The 20200-nt window shown below is 40.8% G+C and overlaps 1 protein-coding gene across 2 annotated transcripts in view; it reads left to right on the top strand.

Moving 5' to 3' along the window:
• HPGD (15-hydroxyprostaglandin dehydrogenase) overlaps positions 1-19893 on the top strand; it is an 84338-nt gene extending 64445 nt beyond the window's left edge. For both annotated transcript variants that reach the window (XM_069744248.1, XM_069744249.1), the window contains exons 6-7: positions 6577-6740; positions 18679-19893. In XM_069744248.1, the coding sequence (XP_069600349.1) occupies positions 6577-6740; positions 18679-18811 (297 nt within the window). In that variant the 3' untranslated portion in view covers positions 18812-19893. The remainder of the gene's footprint in view (positions 1-6576; positions 6741-18678) is intronic.
• Positions 19894-20200: the final 307 nt, after the last annotated feature.

The raw sequence follows: 20200 nt of genomic DNA, 5'->3' as shown, positions 1-20200 counted from the left end.
TTCATCACTCTACAGAACATACTTCCACTGCTCCAGTAGCATCGGCTTTACACCACTCCATATGACGCTTAGAATTCTACTTAGTGATGTAAGGCTCAGCCACAGAAAACCATGCCCGACCAGATATTTTTTTGAGTCAGGAATTATTGAGCTGACTAGTTACAATGGTGGCATGCTATTACAGTGAAGAAAGAAAGGAGATGATCCAGCTTCTAAGCTTGCAAAAATTTATTGGATTACAAAATAATAATAAATTCCATCACGAGTGTAGACACAGCTGTATGTACAATCGTGATGGAATTTATTATAATTTTTTAATCCAGTACATTTGTGCAAGCTTGGAAGCTGGATCATCTCCTTTCTTCATTTCTACAAGTGGTTCCTTGCAGATCCGTGCCTCTTGGGACGCCTAGCTGGAGTGAGGTGGTTAATCCTTATGCTATTACAGTACCAGGCCCGAATTTAGTAAGCTCTTTGGAACGAGCCATTCTTTTGGAAGTGTTTGTAAAGGCAGACTACAAGGCTAGTGCTTGCTTTCAGACAACTGTGTCTCAATACAGTGTATAGAGATGGTATAGTAAAAATGTCTTGAGTGATCTGTCAGTAATTTATAGTCCATAGGCTGCAAATTGGATTCACACAGGTCAGTCTCCTGACATGCTTTTGCTGTTTATATCTTTTCATTAATACATAATCTATTAAATCTTATAAAATATATGGCCGGTGTGTGCTCTGGTAACAACATGATGTACTGTTAAGCATGAACCTGTTTGGTACATCTGGAGGATGGGCTCTCAGAATCTTTTTTTCTGGTGGACTCAAGGCCCTTGGGTTGACATTGAACATTTGGACATGACACAAAGAGTTGTTAGTGGATCCTTGTTTGGTTGTTGATTAATAATGAGAGGAACCTTTGTGCCTCCAGTGTCACTGACGGAAATAACCTCTCCAGAGTGGAGCTAATAATAATGATGCTCTCTGTCTTCATCTGTGTGTTTTTATGTAGGTTATATAACCATTGTCATCCACTGAGCAAATAGCGTCCACACCGGGAACAATCTGTTCCTTGCTTGATTGCTTTGTGCCAAATAAAATGAAACTTTCTCAGAACTCAGAACAAGTAAATGATTACTGTGTTTAAAACCAGCGAAAGTTATTAGCTCTGGAACCAAGGTAACAGCTCACAGCGAGGATCAATTCCCCACAAATGAGTGACCTTATGTTTATACACATCACATCCTGACAGAAAGACAATTGCAGCCTTGATGCTGTTTATAATGAATCCTGCTTATTTTTGCCACGTGTAAACTACTTGTGATGCGTGCAATTTCCTGCACACTTACGGAGGGACAGGAATGTTTCATGACCTGATTGTAATGTGTTTATGATGAAAATTCTGTGCTCCGTTAAAATAGTAGCTTGTTCTATGGTAAGTACATAAGATATCAATGGTCAAGCGACCAGTTTACAGAGCATTTAAAGGGAACTTGTCACCAGTTTTTTAGTGTATGAACAAATACCACCACCTTTATCAGCGCCCGTTCTGCATTCCACAAACTTGCATGTTATCTCCAGGCTCCCACTGGTTACCCCTAAGGGTATGTGCACATGTTGTGAATTCCATTGCGGATTTTTTCGCGCAGATTCTGAAAAATCCGCAGGTAAAGCTGCCTGCGTTTTACCTGCAGATTACCTGCGGATTTACCACAGATTTAATGAGGATTTTGTGCGAAACAGGTGTTAAACTGCGGAATCCGCAGAAAGAATTGACATGCTGCGGAAAATAAACCGCAACATGTGCCGGGTATTGAGGCGAGAGACTCGCGCAAGTTTCTCGCATTGCAGTTCCAAGTAGGACACCGGCCTTACTTCAATCGTTTATAGTTGCCCCTATAGGGCAAAAAATGGAAAAACTGCTCGATTTTGCATGCAATATTCTATAATAAATCCTCAGTCTACTTCTTAGCATGGATATAACAGTTGCAGCAGGTGTAATTACTAATGGGCAGTGGGGTCAATATATCACAATCAGCAGGAGAAATGCAGCAGCCTCACTCACATGCATGGCGCTGCACTAGGGTCCACCAACAAGGGAAGATAAAATGCTGTCTTAGTGTTCTCAGTGGGTGAAGGGAGTCAATGACCTGACCCTAGTGAGGCTCTAATGTAGGAAGTCAATGACCTGGCCCCAGTGAGGCTCTGATGTAGGAAGTCAATGACCTGGCCCTAGTGAGGCTCTGATGTAGGAAGTCAATGACCTGGCCCTAGTGAGGCTCTGATGTCCAACTGACCTGCAACACTTTGCTGCAGCACGCACGATCGGTGCAGGGGAATCCAAACCAAAGTGTTAGAATAAGAAGTTCATGGACGTGCACTTCCTGAGCAGGTCCTTAAATTTGCCGCAATACCGGTCTTGAGCAGCCAAAAAGAGTTGATGGCTGAAAGGTCTCTGAAGCAGGTAATGGAGGAGGAAAAATTGCTTCACAGTGACATCGTGGTACTGGTGGTCTGTCATACTTCATCACGGCACGGACAAGAGCCATTTCTTATGTGTGCTGAAGGCAGGCATGGTTTCGTAAAGGTCCTGACTTATAGTTAATAAAGGAGAAGGACATCAGGTCAGAAAATAAGTCACTTAGATTTTAGAAACTAAGAAACCACTTTAATTCCTAAGCTACATACAGGCATGGCAGGTGTGCTACAAATTTGCAGTGTGGACTCGGCACCGTAAATGTTTGACAATGTTCAATACTTTAGATATTAGACATTTCAAAAATTGTACCTAGACATAACAAAAAAATTCCACACATGAGCACGCTGCAGATTTTCAGGTCAACAACATGCTCGTTATGTTTCAGAAATTCTGCAGATTTTCTCTTGAATTCACCATTTTAATATACAGGGTGATATGTTCAGTGTTATCCGCCAAACTATCTGCTGCAAACTGACTCTATATCTGGACTCAATGGTGCAAAAATTACTTTGGCATGTTATGAAAAGTGCTTAGTGGATATTTGGAGAAAATGCAAGTGTAAAGTTTTTCAACGGCCCATCAGATTTTAATTAAACCACTGCTTTCCAGCGGTGACTAGACCAAAACACTGCGCTGTTCAACATAAAGGGAACCTGTCACCTTGAAAATGCTGTCCAATCTGAAAGCCTCGTGTAATAGAGCAGAAGGACCTGAGCAGACTAATGTATACTTTTGTGAGAAAAAGTTTGGAATATCCTGTGTTTTAATAATGTAATCCTTGGCTCTTTCTGTGATTTTCAGTGCAGTGGGAGGTCCTATCAGTGACTGACAGCTACCTCTGTGTGCACACTTATACAAAAAAGTTATCAGTCACTGACAGGACCGCCCACTGGACCATAAATACTAGAAAGAGCAGAGGATTAAATGATTAAAACACAGAATAAATTAATCTTTTCTCACAAAAGTATATGTCAGTCTACTCAACTCCTCCTGCTCTCTAACATGGTGCCTGCAGATTGGACGGCTTTCTCATGGTGACCAGTTTCCTTTAAATAAGATGACCTTATTGGCTCAGAACTAAATGTAAGAAATATTTAATGTAAGTAAATATTTTTCAGAGATTCTATGATAAGGGACAGGCGTTGGCTACTCTGCCTGCAAAGTCCTAGATTACGGTGTACACAGGACTCGTTCACAAACACTCACCCTTTCTTGGAATAGTTGCACAGAGATAAACATGTTCCTGTCTGCCATGACCTTTTCTCTTATAACACAAGTCACGCAAAAGCTGTAGCCACCGGCGATCAGACAGACATTTGGCTTTATCATTTAGCTTGTGATAAATTGTTCGATGTTATTGACCCTATGGTCGATACACTATGAGGCCCTTCGTAGTAATAGACTTCTATTGAATTCAAGTCTAAAATATTATATTATTTTTTGGACCGCTATAGACATACCCTGAGATATATTTTAGTCGAGTATAGCATGATAATTAAAGGATAAATAATGCAAAAGGCTACAATACTGCCTTCATTATCTCTTCCTGCTAATTGGTTCTTATATGGAGGTGTTAATTCTACCTATCTTATGACAAGCAGCAGCACAATTCTGGGATTTACTTGGCAAAAAGAACAAACATTTCAAGGAACCTTGACCCCTTTCAACATGATTGCATCATCTCTTCGCTTGATTTAACATGACTGCTCTTGACCTTTACACAGAACGGCAAGCAGAACCTAAGCTTCATCATAGATCTAGGCTGCATGGCCATCAATCAATATCCATCCACTTTCGAGAGAGCCATTCATTAGTGTCAGTAAACTCTATGAAGATATATTAACCTGAAATACAGTATGTTGTAATATCAGCATGTTGTAAAGTATACTTCCTTATGACAGTCCTGTGAGCAGGTCCTATAATAGTATTTTTTAATCAGCAGACATAAGGTTTTCCCTAGGTTTTCTCATTCGCCTGGGATTGAACATTGAACATTGTTTCTGCCTAACTGACAATCTTATACATTAGGTTTTCCTGGCCTGTGAAGGTTTTCATTATTTTATTGTACTTTATTTTTTCTTGAACACATTATTTTGCCCAATATTTCATTGACGTTAGTCTCCAAATACATTTTCCATTAAGCACTTCTGTGAAATACTGTATTTTTCAGTACATGGGTATGAGCGTGCGGGGTCTTTTCACTGAGTTTTCAAAACAGAAATTGAGCACAAGATCCAAGTTTTTGAGGATTTGGTGAGTTTCCGCTCAGTTAAAGGTCCCTTCACATTAAGCGACGCTGCAGCGATACCGACAACGATCCGGATCGCTGCAGCGTCGCTGTTTGGTCGCTGGAGAGCTGTCACACAGACAGCTCTCCAGCGACCAACGATCCCGAGGTCCCCGGTAACCAGGGTAAACATCGGGTTACTAAGCGCAGGGCCGCGCTTAGTAACCCGATGTTTACCCTGGTTACCAGCGTAAAAGTAAAAAAAAACAAACACTACATACTTACCTACCGCTGTCTGTCCCCGGCGCTCTGCTTCTCTGCACTCCTCCTGTACTGGCTGTGAGCACAGCGGCCGGAAAGCAGAGCGTTGACGTCACCGCTCTGCTTTCCGGCTGACCGACGCTCACAGCCAGTACAGGAGGAGTGCAGAGCACAGCGCCGGGGACAGACAGCGGTAGGTAAGTATGTAGTGTTTTTTTTTTTTTACTTTTACGCTGGTAACCAGGGTAAACATCGGGTTACTAAGCGCGGCCCTGCACTTAGTTACCCGATGTTTACCCTGGTTACCAGTGAAGACATCGCTGGATCGGTGTCACACACGCCGATCCAGCGATGTCCACAGGAGATCCAGCGACGAAATAAAGTTCTGGACTTTGTTCAGCGACCAACGATCTCCCAGCAGGGGCCTGATCGTTGGTCGCTGTCACACAGAACGATTTCCTTAACGATATCGTTGCTACGTCACAAAAAGCAACGATATCGTTAACGCTATCGTTATGTGTGAAGGTACCTTTAAGGTACCGTCACACTAGACGATATCGCTAGCGATCCATGACGTTGCAGCGTCCTCGCTAGCGATATCGTCCAGTGTGACAGGCAGCAGCGATCAGGCCCCTGCTGTGATATCGCTGGTCGGGGAAGAAAGTCCAGAACTTTATTTCGTCGCTGGACTCCCCGCAGACATCGCTGAATCGGCGTGTGTGACACCGATTCAGCGATGTCTTCACTGGTAACCAGGGTAAACATCGGGTAACTAAGCGCAGGGCCGCGCTTAGTAACCCGATGTTTACCCTGGTTACCATCCTAAAAGTAAAAAAAACAAACACTACATACTTACCTACAGCCGTCTGTCCTCCAGCGCTGTGCTCTGCTCTCCTCCTGTACTGGCTGTGAGCGTCGGTCAGCCGGAAAGCAGAGCGGTGACGTCACCGCTCTGCTTTCCGGCCGCTGTGCTCACACAGACAGTACAGGAGGAGTGCAGAGCACAGCGCTGGAGGACAGACGGCTGTAGGTAATTATGTACTGTTTGTTTTTTTTACTTTTAGGATGGTAACCAGGGTAAACATCGGGTTACTAAGCGCGGCCCTGCGCTTAGTTACCCGATGTTTACCCTGGTTACTGGCATCGTTGGTCGCTGGAGAGCGGTCTGTGTGACAGCTCTCCAGCGACCAAACAGCGACGCTGCAGCGATCCGGATCGTTGTCGGTATCGCTGCAGTGTCGCTAAGTGTGACGGTACCTTTAGTCTCCAAAGACTCAGAAATCTCCATGTTACAAATCCTATTAAGACCATAAAGAAAGCTTACAATCTGCATTGACTACCCTGCTTCGTAAACACCATCGGAGCTACTGCAACCTCCCCCAACTTATTGTCTCCTTCCCCATTATCCTGCATAATGTACGCTCTCAAGGGCAAGGTCCTTTTCCCTCTGCACCAGTCTATCATTGTTAGTTTGTCTACTGTAAGTGATATATGTATTTTGTATGTAATCACTTCTCATGTACAGCACTATGGAATCAATGGTGCTATATAAATAAAAATAATAAGAACCCATCATAGAGTTTTAATCCAAAATGTATCCCGTTTCCTTCTTCAGGCCTTGGCATCTATTGGAAACTATGGTGTGAGGGTAAATACGGTGTGCCCGGCATTTGTAGACACACCTCTCCTGGAGTCCATTGATAAAGAAGAAAATATGGGAGAATTTTATCAATACAAGGATAACATAAAGGACATGATGAAGTTGTTTGGTGTACTTGAGTAAGTATTAATATTACATTTGTACATGGTGAATATTTAATAAGAAAAAATTAATGATTTTATTCTCTTATGTATCCATCACTTTCCACTGCACATTGCAGAACATCAGATCAATGTAAAAAGTAACAAAAAAAATATTAGAAAGTGTAAAAATATTTTAAACAAAATATCCAAATAAAGAAAAAAAATTGTTTTCCAATAAATACATTTATGTAAATAAAAAATAAACAATAAAAGTACACATATTTATTATCGCCACGTCTGTAACGACCCAGTCTATAAAGCTGTCCCACTAGTTAACCCTGTAAAATAATAAATAAAAAACAAGGAAAAAAACAATGCTTTATCATCATACTGCCAAACAAAAAGTGCAATAAAATGCTATAAAAAAAAGTAAATAAAAATGGTAAACCTGAAAACAACATCTTATCCAGCAAAAGACAATGTCACACAGCTCTATCAGCAGAAAAATAAAAAAGTTATAGCTCTCAGAATAAAGTGATGCACAAATAATTATTTTTCCTATAAAATAGTTTTTATTGTGTAAAAGCGCCAAAACATTACAAAAATTACATAAACTGAGTATCACTGTAATCGTACTGACCCAAAGAATAAAACTGCTTTACCAATTTCACCACACGCGGAACGGTTAAAAAAACAAAAAAAAACAAAGCAAAAAGCAATTCCTTAATTGCTGGCGTTTGATCATTCTGTCTCCCAAAAATCGGAATAGAAAATAATCAAAAAATGTCAGGTACCCGAAAATGGTACAAATAAAAACATAAGCTCGTCCCGCAAAAAGCAAGCCATAACATGACTCTGTCGGACGAAATATGGAAAAGTTATAGCTCTCAAAATATGGGGATGCAAAACTAGTTTTCACAATAAAAAGTGTCTTTTAGTGTGTGACAGCAGTCAAACATAAAAACCCGATATAAATCTGGAATAGCTGTAATTGCACCAACCCGAGGAATAAATATGCCTAATCACTTAGACCGCATGAAGAAAGGCGTCAAAAATAAATAAAACCATTTCTTCACATGCTGTTGATTTTTTTCATTCTACCTCCCAAAGATCGCAATAAGGCATGGCACACATTTATCTTGCACTCTACGCTGAGCGCTTACATCGGGGTTTCCGTGGAAATCTCTGAAATACGTGATTCAGACAGAACCAACAGCGGAAGATTCCCTATAATGAGGCAGATAGAGGCACTGTGGATGCCGTCTGACCAGTGATCCAGTGATGTCCGTTTTTTAGGATTGCATAAAAGTGGCATCGGCCACAGTTTTGTGCACTTCTGAAAAGAAGGACACAGCTGAGCAGAGGCCAGACCGAGTCCAGAATAACTCTGCTGCCACATTACAGTGAATGGATCCATCGGGGATTTCATCTGTCGCGTCACTCGGAGATTTAGATGGAAACCCCCATGTAAGTGATCAGCGTAGAGCGCCAGATAAATATTATGTAAAATGTTCCCAATAAGAGCTTCAACTTAATCCACATAAAAGCAAGTCTTGAATCAGGTCTGTCGTCTGTTAACCGAAATATAGGGGGCTTGCACATTACTGGTAGCACAGAGACTCTGGAAAAGCGAAATGGCTCCTCGCCCCCCCAAAAGAAATTTGGCAAATTCTCCGCTCCCAAATCCAAATGCCCCCTTCCCTTCTGAGCCCCAGGGTGCCTAAACTACATTTAGCTCCCACATGTTTGGCATTTCTGTAGTGATAAGAGCCTGCCTAATTTGCAGATGTGTGTCTCCAGAAGCATGAGCTGGGCATAATGTACTGGTCACTATAACGGCAATTTGCAATTTTCGCTTGGCAATATCCACTTCTGCATGTTTCTGGAAAACACCCATGGAGTCAAAATCATCACTACATCTGTAGATAAATTCCCAAAAAGGGTAGTAATTTAAAAAATGGGGTCACTTGAGGGGGGATTCTACTTTTCTGTCACTTATGGGCTCTTTATATGGAATCAAACTATCCTAGGAAAATCTGTAAATTGCGCTCCGTCCCTCCCTAGTCTCTCCATATGGCTAAGTGGTACTTTACAGCCACATATGGGGTTTTGCCACATTCAGTAGAAATTGTGGAACAAATTTTGGTGCCTTTTTTACCCATTTCCCAGAATGAAAATGTAAAACTTGGGGCTAAAACACAATCTTGGTGGTAAAAATGTAAATTATTTTATCTTCACTGCTCAATGGTATAAAAGTCTGTGAGAAACCTGTGGTGTCAATATAATCACTGCACCCCTAGATGACTTCCCCCCTAGGGGGTTTCTGCTGTGTTCGCATCGAGGGGGGTCTGCCAATGTAACATGGCACACTGTAATATGGTGTTTCTTCACTTCTGAGCTTTGCACTGTGCCTCAAAAGTAGTTTTGACAATATATGGGCAGTGAACTCTTTAGAAATTGCACAACAAACTTTGGCGTTCATTTTCTTCTGTTACCCTTGTGAAAATACAAAATTTGGAGCTAGAAAAACAAAATTTTGTATTTTTTATTTTCACAGCTTAACGTTATAAACTTCTGTGAAGCACTTCCGTGGGAATTCAAGGTGTTCAATACACATCTGGTTCCCAAAGAGGTCTAGTTTCCAAAATGGTGTCACTTGCAGATTTCCATTGTTTAGGCACGTTAGGGGCTCTCTAAACGCAACATGGCATCCGCTAATTATTCCAGAAAATGTTACATTCAAAAAGTCAAATGACACTCCTTCCCTTACACGCCCTGCCGTGCGCCCAAACAGTTGTTTTCCTCCACATATTCGGTATCTGCGCACTCAGGAGAAATTGCACAACAAATTGTATGGTTCATTTTCTCCTGTTACCCTTGCAAAAGAAAGAAAATATAGGTCTCAAGGAAAATGTTTGTGAAAGAAAAGTAAATGTTTATTTTTTCCTTCCACATTCCAAAAATTCCTGTGATGCACCTGATGGGTTAATAAACTTCTTGAATGGGGTTTTGAGCACCTCGAGGGGTTCAGTTTTTGGAATGGTGTCACTTTTGGGTATTTTCTTTCATATACGCCCCTCAAACTCACTTTATATGTGAGGTCGATCCTAAAAAAAAATTAGTTGGTTTTGTAAATTTTGTTGTAAAAATAAGAAATCGCTGGTCAACTTTGAAACCCTTATAACTTCCTAACAAAAAAAAATGATTTTTCTAAAATTGTGCTGATGTAAAGTAGACATGTGGGAAATGTTATTAATTACGGTAACTATTTTGTGCGATATGACTCTCTGAATTAAGGGAATAAAAATGAAAAGTTTGAAAATTGTGAAATTTTCAAATTTTTTGCCAAATTTCCATTTTTTTCACAAATAAACGAAAGTCATGTAAAAGAAATTTTACCACTACCATAGAGTACAATGTATCACAAGAAAAGAGTCTCGGAATCAGTGGGATCCATTGAAGCGTTCCAGCGCTATGACCTCATAAAGTGACAGTGGTCAGAATTGTAAAAATTGGCTTGGTCAGGAAGTTGAAAATAGGCTTCGGGGCAAAGGGGTTAATGCACCTTTACATACATGCCATTAGATTGGGGTGTACATTCCTGATGACAGGTTCTCTTTAAGTCCACAAGTGCACCAATTGACATACCAGTGTACTTGCAGTCTTTGGAAACTTCACTGCTCCAAACTGGTTAATCACCCCATTTCTTGATCAACAGTGGACAGCAGAGGTGACAATTAACCCCTCTCTGACCTTAGATGTACTATCCCGTCGAGGTGACCCGGGCCTATCTGACCCTCGATGGGATAGTACATCATATGCAATCCGCCGTGCTCACAGGAGGATCGCGGCCGATTGCCGCCGGGTGTCGGCTGATTATCACAGCTGACATCTGGCACTATGTGCCAGGAGCGGTCATGGACCACTCCTGGTACTTTAACCCTTGGAACACTGCAATCAAACAAGATCACTGGGTTCCGGCAGCATTCAGAAGCCTCAGAACAGCGCGATTTGATCGCTTCATTCCAAGCATTTCCTCTGTCCTCCTCCCTGCAGGCCCCTGGTCCAAGATGGCCACTGGGTCCTTCCAGGTCCTGCAGGGAGGCGGCTTGTCAGTGTCTGCTGAGAGCAGCGCAAGCCTCCAGCACTGCCTGTCAGATCGCTGATCTAACACAGTGCTGTGTAAAGTGTCAGATCTGTCATCTGACAATATATAGTGGGACAAATATATCCCTGGGACAAAGTAAAAAAGTTAAAAAAAATGTGCAAAAATATTTTTAAAAAAATCCTAAATAAAGAAAAAAATATTGTTCCAATAAATACATTTCTTTATGTAAATGTAAAAAAGTACACATATTTAGTATTGCCGCGTCCGCAACGACCCAACCTATCAAACTGTCCCACTAGTTAACCTTTTCAGTGAACATCGTTAAAAAAATAAATAAAAAACGAAGCAAAAATATCATCATACCGCCAAACAAAAAGTGGAATAACACGTGATCAAAAAGACAGATATAACTAAGCATGGTACCGCTGAAAAAATCGTCTTGTCCCGCAAAAAATGAGCTGCCATACAGCACTATCAGTGAAAAAATAAAAAAGTTATAGCTCTCAGAATAAAGTGATGCAAAAACAATTATTTTTTGTATAAAATAGTTTTTATTGTATAATAGCGCCAAAACATAAAAAAATTATATAAATGAGGTATTGCTGTCAGGCTATGTGCACACTCTGCGGATTGATTGGCCGCTGCAGATTCGCAGCAGTTTTCCATGAGTTTACAGCACCTTGTAAACCTATGGAAAACAAAATCCACAGTGCACATGCTGCTGAAAAAACCGAAGCAGAAACGCCATGTTGTTTATTCCGCAGCATGTCAATTCTTTGTGCGGATTCCGCAGCGGTTTACATCTGCTCCTCAATAGGAATCTGCAGGTGTAAAACCGCAGAAAAAACGCCGTAATTCCGCAGTAAATCCGCAGTGCGGATTTACCAAAATCAGTGCGGAAAAATCCGCACAACATTCCACAATGTGTCCACATACCCTAATTGTACTGACACAAAGAATAAAACTGACTTATCAATTTCACCACATGTGGAACAGTATAAATGACCCACCCAAAAGAAATTCGTGAATTGCTGGTTTTTGTTCATTCTGCCTCACGAAAATCATAATAAAAAGCGATCAAAAAATGTCATGTGCCTAAAAATGGTACCATTAAAAACGTCAACTCGTCCTGCAAAAAACAAGACCTGGCATGACTCTGTGGGCCAAAATATGGAAAAATTATAGCTCTCAAATTGTGGTAATGCAAAAGCTATTTTTTGCAATAAAAAGCATCTTTTAGCGTGTGACAGCTGCCAAACATAAAAACCCGGTATAAAAACCCGTTATAAATAGTAAATCAAACCCCCCTTTATCACCCTCTTAGCTAGCTCCCTTAGTTAGGGAAAAATAATCCAATTTTTAAAAAATATTTATTTCCATTTTACCATTAGGGTTAGGGTTAGGGCTAAAATTAGAGTTAAGGTTGGGGCTAAAGTTAGCATTAGGATTGGGGCTAGCGTTAGGGTTGGGGCTAGAGTTAGGGTTTGGATTACGTTTATGGCTGGGATTAGGGTTAGGGTTGGTATTAAGGTTGGTATTAGCATTAGGGGTGTGTCAGGATTAGGGGTGTGGTTAGGATTATGGTTGGGATTGGAGTTAGGGGTGTGTTGGAGTTAGGGTGTGTTGGGGTTAGGGTTGCGATTAGGGTTAGGGGTGTGTAGGGGTTAGGGGTGTGTTGGGGTTAGGTTTGTGGTGAGGGTTGGGATTGGGGTTATGGTGTGTTTGGGTTAGGGGTGTGGTTATGGTTAGAGTTGGGGTTAGGGGTGTGTTGGGTTTAGTGTTTGAGTTGTTTGAGGGGTGCAGTTTTTAGAATGGTGTCACTTTTGGGTATTTTGTATCATATAAACCCCTCAAAGTGACTTCAAATGTAATGTGGTCCCTAAAAAAAATGGTGGTATAAAAATTAAAAATCACTGGGCAATTTTAACCCTTATAACTCCCTAACAAAAAAAATGTTGGTTCCAAAATTGTGCTGATGTAAAGTAGACATGTGGAAAATGTTACTTATTATGTATTCTGTGTGACGTATCTGTTTGATTTAAGGGCATGAAAATTCAAAGTTGGAAAATTGCGAAATTTTCACCAAATTTCCATTTTTTTCACAAATGCAAGTTATATCAAAGAAATTTTACCACTATCATGAAGTAAAATATGTCACAAGAAAACAATGTCAGAATCACCAGGATCCCTTGAAGCGTTCCTGGGTTATAACCTCATAAAGAAACAGTGGTCAGAATTGTAAAAATTGGCCCAGTCATTAACGTGTAAACCACCCTTTGGGGGTAAAGGGGTTAAAAAACTAACAAAGCCAGGGAAACAGCTACATGGAGAAGTGAAGAGGAGCCATAGTCTGTGTGTGCACTGATATATGTACTTGCATTTGCACTTGCAAATCTAATCTGCATTTCAATGAAAATTAAATTAAGGAGCAATAGAACTGTGGATGGTGCAGGAAAAGGTATATTTCATAATTTTGTTTATCCTGCCTATCCCACACTACTTCTTATTGTTTAGGATAGTGTTTCTAACAGGTTCCCTAATTAATCATGTTATATAGTGGGGGAAATAAGTATTTGATTCCGTGCTGATTTTGTAAGTTTGCCCACTCACAAAGACATGAACAGTCTATCATTTTAAGTTTAGGCTAATTTTAACACTGAGAGATGGAAAATCAAAAATAAAATCCAGAAAATAACATTGTGTAAATTATACTGTATAAATGTATTTGCATTTTGCAGTGAGAAATAACAAACCATTAAGAGTTCTAGCTCCTACAGAACAGTTAGATGCTCCTAAACAACTCGTTACCTGCATCAAAGACTGCTATCATACATAGTCACCTTTATAAAAGACTACTGTCCACAGACTCAATCTTTCAGACTCTAACCTCTACAACATGGGCAAGACCAAAGAGCTTTATAAGGATGTCAGGGACAAGATAATAGACCTGCACAAAGCTGGAATGGGCTACAAAACCATAAGTAAGACGCTGGGTAAGAAGTAGACAACTGTTGGTGCAATAGTAAGAAAATGAAGAAAAAAAAATACAAAATGACTGTCAATCGGCATCGGTCTGGGGCACCTTGCAAAATCTCACCTCGTCGGGTATCGCTGATCATGAGGAAGATGTGAGATCAGCCTAAACCATCACGGGGGGAACTTGTTAATGCACTCAAGGCAGCTGGGACCACAGTCACCAAGAAAACCATTGGTAACACATTACGCCGTAAAGGTCTAAAATCCTGAAGTGCCCGCAAGGTCCCCCTGCTCAAGAATGCACATGTGCAGGCCCATCTGAAGTTTGCCAATGAACACCTGGATGATTCTGTGAGTGACTGGGAGAAGGTGCTGTGGTCAGATGAGACAAAAATTGAAGGCTTTGGCACTAACTCAACTCGCTGTGTTTGGAGGAAGAGAAATGCTGCCTATGACCCAAAGAACAGCGTCCCCACTGTCAAGCATGGAGGTGGAAACATTATGTTTTGGGGGTGTTCTCTGCTAAGGGCACATGACTACTTCACCGCATCAATGGGAGAATGGATGGAGCCAGGTACCATAAAATCCTGAATGACAACCTCCTTCCCTCCCCCAAGACATTAAAAATGGGTCATTGCTGGGTCTTCCTGCAAGGCCATGACCCAAAACATTCAGCCAAGGAAACAAAGGAGTGGCTCAAAAAGAAGTACATTAAGATCAGAGTGGCCTAGCCAGTCTCCAGACCTTACTCCCATAGAAAACTTATGGAGGAAGATGAAGCTCCATGTTAGGGCTAGCGAAACGCACCAAATAATTATAAGGATGTTATAAGGTGCGTTTGCAGCCCGGGATCCACCGTGCAGAGATGGAAGCTGCTGCTGAGTAATGATGGACTGTATGGCGGTATAATGTGGATGCACACACGGGTTAGCTTCACCCGGTATGAAGGAATCAAACCCTGTTGCCTCACAGGGATGCGGTACTGTACAAAGAACGCAAGAATAGAGTCACAGAACTCTGTCCCAAGACTCAGGGAAAGCGTTCCTCTAGACCTCTTGCGCTCGACACCGCTACTGGGGTCTCAGAGATTTAAAGAACTAATAATTTACTGCACAAGAGTGCGTGAAGTGCCGCTCTGGCGGATGCCACTAACCACCCAGACTTGGGCCAGGAAAGTGCTCTATTAGCGCACGGCACCGCACTGGAAGTCACTGCTATCAGACGCTGTATCGTGTGCTAGCTGTGCGGATAGCTCTGTCAGGCGCTAGGTAGCTTCCATCATTCGTGAACAGTCAACAACACTAGGGATGGGAATGATTCGAAGTTTTCATCCATCGACAGGCATACACACACACAATAAATTTATACTAGCGCATGGCTGTGCGGCCATGCAAACCTTTTATAGCGAAAGCTCTCCAGGACCTTCCTAGTGGTCCAATTGGAGCTGCTACAGGACAGGTCGTTCTTTGGGCATGCTCAGAAGAAGAAAAGCAGGACTTAGTCCCAGGGATGCCTGCTCGTCGCTGATCAGTACTGGTTACAATGGCTGAGCCTGGAAGGACAGTAGTAACCAGCCGCACAGTATCAGCTTGAGACAGATGCTGGGACAGATGTCTCTGCTGAGCAGGCTCCACTGCGGCCGAAGGAGAGTGGGAGACCGCAGCGGGGATGGTTCAAGATTTGCACAGCGGCGGAAACTCGACACATAACACTCCAACTTGCCAAGCTAAGCTACTGCCTCAAAATCTTAATGATTTAAAGATGAAGTGGAGTGGACCAAAATTCCTTCTGACATGTGCGCAAACCTCATCATCAACTACAAAAAAAGTCTGACTGCTGTGCTTGCCAACAAAGGTTTTGACACCAAGTATTAAGTGTTGTTTACCAGAGGGATCAAATACTTATATCTCACTGAAAAATGCAAATACATTTATATAATTTATACAATGTGATTTTTTGGATTTTGTTTTTGATATTCTATCTCTCAATATTAAAATTAACCTACCCTTAAAATTATAGACTCGTCATGTCTTTGTCAGTGGGCAAACTTAAAAAATCAGCAAGGGATCAAATACTTCTTTCCTCCACTGAATGTATCCTTATTTGTCATGTATGAAACATGAATACACAGGAATAAATAAATTATACTGGATTTGGTAAAAAAAAAAGCTATTAATATGCTAATAGTACACAGTGGAATAATTTAATAAGCGGGATGCCTTTATAACAGCAGAATAATATATTGATGACAGCACTTTAGTCTTCTAAACACTTAACCTGGGCATATTTCATACTGCAAGCGGCAGGGTTATGTTTCTTCACAGTATCCGCATGGTTTGCTGGATGTATGGTATATTAATCATTATTTATTGTATACTTGGCAAGCTTTGTGCAGCAATAGTGAATATTGTTTAGCATTATTTGGCACATACAACAATTGCCGTTTCCTCCCTTGGGCCTCTTTTATACTTGATTTGTTGTTGGTTATAAACTCGAGGGAAGTCTATTTTAAAACCTGAAGAGTTATTACATGTGTGCTTATTTTTTTTTTACATATAAAAGTTCACACAGTGGGAGAATGAGCAGACGCATAATGAAATGTTCAAATTTATTTTTCTTCACATTTTCTTTAAAAACAAGTCCCCTTTGAATGCAAAGTTTACACATTATTCTTTATCTAACTTTATCTCATCCTTCCTTCAATTATGTGTGCTGTAAAGAATACTATCTTATTCTTGAGCTTTGCCTTTAGGGAGTATCCTGCACAGCATATGTACACCCTGTAGAGTGTTTGCCTCTTTTACACAGATATGAAGCAAAAAGTCACTGAAATATATTATAGTTCATGAAAATACTGGAACCACGCCACCGATAATCCAATCCAGCTCGAATAATTTCAATATCGTCTATGTCATCTCTTGCTATAATTTCATTTTGCAAAATAGGACAACTAGAACATGGCACCAATGTCTCATTACTGCCTGTCTGACCAATGTACTAGAACAAAGTAGCAACAGTGCTGGTAGAGCCAGTGTTTGCATGTAAAACTATTTGGGGGACAAAGCAGCGCACACATAGAGTGAAAGATTGGAGTATGCCCTCACCGGGTGGTGTGTGTAGGAAAAACACCTATAGAAGCATGTAACTGCTGCTGCGCCCCTTGAGAAAGACTTCTTCCAGATGAGTAATAGTATGAGGGGACAATGTCACGCTGAACCACATGCACTGTGGTAAATGAGGAGCCTTTTGTGTTCCAAAATTGTTCTTTATTGTACCAACTCGTTTCTGCAGCGTTCTGGCACCTTTCTCAAGGTAGAAAAACAAATATCAGATGTTATACTGTTATACTTGTTGATATCTGAGCAGGGAATATTTCCAGTAATCATGGTTGGTGATGCTGTACCATGCCTTGAGCAGCTCCATATGACTTGTGTACAGTGGGGTATTAGAAAATGCTCGGGAGCATCTGTGGGCCTGAGAGAAGTAGGAATTTCCTTTTAGTAACTATACAGAATGGCTAAGTGACTAGAACCAATTTTCCAAGGTACTTATTCCGGACTCCGTACACAGACCAGAAAGTAAGACGAAAGTATAAGTTAATCTTTGCCATTCCTTGTGCCCGAGCTCAATAAATTGTGCTACTTTGGATGCCAAAGATTGAAACAGCCAAACTGTGTGCCATAGACTATAACCCCTAAGCTAAGGTCCATTGTTTGTGACTTTTAAGCTTTGTTTTGAACCAGAGCCGATGTAATCTGTGTTAGAAGGTCATAGTCACCACCATGAAAGGCCCAAAGGCCTTAACCCATATTCCTCTTACATACCTGCCATCGAAAATACAAGCTGATGAGATAGACAAAATTGTACAGCACTTTTCTCACCCTGCTGCCACTTATTTTTAGCACACAGTGGGAGTGACAGTGATCAGACGCCCAACAATATACCACCAATATTTGAATGATGTAAACTAGTCTAAACTAAACAGTGTTTTAAAGTGGTTTTATGAGCTGAAAAAAAGGATGGCCTGTTCTGTAATGAGTCCCCAAAAACCATGTTAACTTTAGTTTCCCTTTTTAGTTTCCCTCCAGTCATAGTTATAGAATGTTAGAGTTGGAAGGGACCTTTAAGGTCATCATGTCCAACCCCCTGCTCAATGAATGATTCACTAAATCATTTTAGACATTTTAGTCTGTCCAGCCTCTGTTTGAAGACTTCCTTTCATGGAGAACTCACCACCTTTCATGGCAGCCAGTTCCACTCATTGATCACCCTCACTGTCAAAAAGTTTTTTTCTAGTATCTAATCTGTATCTTCTCCCTTTCAATCCCCTAGAGCTATCCTTGTGGTCGGTTATTGTTTAAACTCTGAACTGTTTCTATGCACCCCTAAACTACATTTCCCCGGAGGCAGTGCACCCAAGCTTCTGTGTCTGAGCTGTGTCTGTCCCAGAGATCTTTCACTCCAACTCTCAGTGCCTGCACTCACCAACTACAAAGCACCATTCTGAGACTCCTATGTAGTCTGAAGATGAATAAATTGCTGCCACAATTTTTCTCTATCCTAATTGTCCTTGAGACTCTCCTGTACTGTTACAGGTGCTGAGACTAGCACCACATAGGCTTAAAGTACTACAGGGAAGCAATGAGTCATGATCTAGAATTCTGGAATGCCCACCACCGTCTCTCTGGTCAAAGTCACAAGCTTATTAACTTACTTTGGAGCCTGCACTGGCTCTATGGGTTTTGATATTTTCATATACCCCCTCGCTGTACAGATTGCAAGACAATAATTTGACAAAGATCACAGGCCATGCCCCCAATGACATCACCATTCGGAGCTTCATTTACCTATAAAATGTAATCTAAGTATTTGAATTATTTTTTGTTACAGTCCAGCACTAATTGCAGAAGGACTCGTCAGACTCATAGAAGATGAAACCGCAAACGGCGCCGTAATGAAAATTACAACATCTCTGGGAATTCATTTTGAAGAATTCAGTGCCCTCCAAACGTCAAAAGTTTAAATCCTGGAACAGAAGATTATTCGTTGTTGAACTCTAGCTAAAGTGAATACTCCTTTTTTGCTATAGACGGGAAAAAATGAAAAATCTTCAAAATAATCCGTTAAGTTAGAAGACATGTAAATGTTTGCTTTTAGACATCACCTATCCAACATTCTGTACTAATTATTTTTTACAGCAATCAGACCTTTTCTGATAACACATCTCCAAATGTTTAGAATAGATAAATGATTTAAAAGGTATGACCTGAGTTAATGGGAGCTGGCTGACTGGTCATTTCTATAGCTAAGCCAGCCCCTTCTCTTTCTATGCATTGGTTGTGAAAGAGAAGAGGACTTGCTTAACCATTAAAAAGGATCATTTTTGTTATTTTTACAAGTATTATGCTCTTGGGTCTGGAGAAACCCTAGAGCCTAGTAAGGGACATTCGATTCACAGAGAATAACCGGAAATTGAATATTCTAGGAAATTCTGTGTGAACAGGTGAATTTGAATTATGCCTGATCGTCTCATTTCTACAGCAACCAAATTAATTGCAAAACCATTTTTCCCTTTAACTAAATATGAGAACAATTTCCCCAATGTGTCACTCTTATGCCAAAGATGTGACCTGTGCCTTGGTATATGTGACGTGTGCATCCTTTGCACTTACAATAGATTAATATTTAGAAAGCTTTGAATAAACTGTGAAATGAGGTGAGTTATTAAACAGGTTTCTCTTTGCAGGATTAGACACACAACATATTTTTCTGTTCAAACCTGCAGTATACGCCCCGGCAAAAATGTTATTAGCCATGGCACCTTCCAACCGGCAAAGAGGAAAATTGATCCATTCATTGTGAATCAATGTAGCAAATGTAAATAATTAAATTATAGTCTTCATGATTGTAAGTGATATGCTGTGATATTAATTGTGAATTTATTTCTTTGAGTTTGTTGTCAGTTTGTCTTCTCATTTATCATAATACACATTTTATAGTGGCAAAATGTCAGGAATTTGGGATCCAATGTTTAACCTTGACAAATGTGTAAAAAATGTCAAATGTATCATGCAGTCCATTAAATAATGCACACTGCTAAATCTGTTCAAATTGTTGGAATTCTTTTAGCAATTGAAAAAAGTCCCCGCGAGTAAAGTACTTGTTTAAATCCTGTAAGTCATACCGGGTGAAAATAAACTGTTGTGCGTGTATGTGTGCACATAAGTAATTTCACTATTCTTTTATTCATCCTGCATATGTTGTCAGTAGTGATGAGTGAGTGTACTCGTTGCTCGGGTTTTCCAGCGCACGCTCGGGTGGTCTCCGAATATTTGCAACTGCTCGGAGATTTAGTTTTCGTTGCCTCACCTGCATGATTTACGGCTGCTAGCCAGCCTGAGTACATGTGGGG

This window comes from Ranitomeya imitator, chromosome 1, assembly GCF_032444005.1.
Source record: "Ranitomeya imitator isolate aRanImi1 chromosome 1, aRanImi1.pri, whole genome shotgun sequence".
Lineage (NCBI taxonomy): Eukaryota > Metazoa > Chordata > Amphibia > Anura > Dendrobatidae > Ranitomeya > Ranitomeya imitator.
This window is presented reverse-complemented; position numbering and strand designations above follow the sequence as displayed.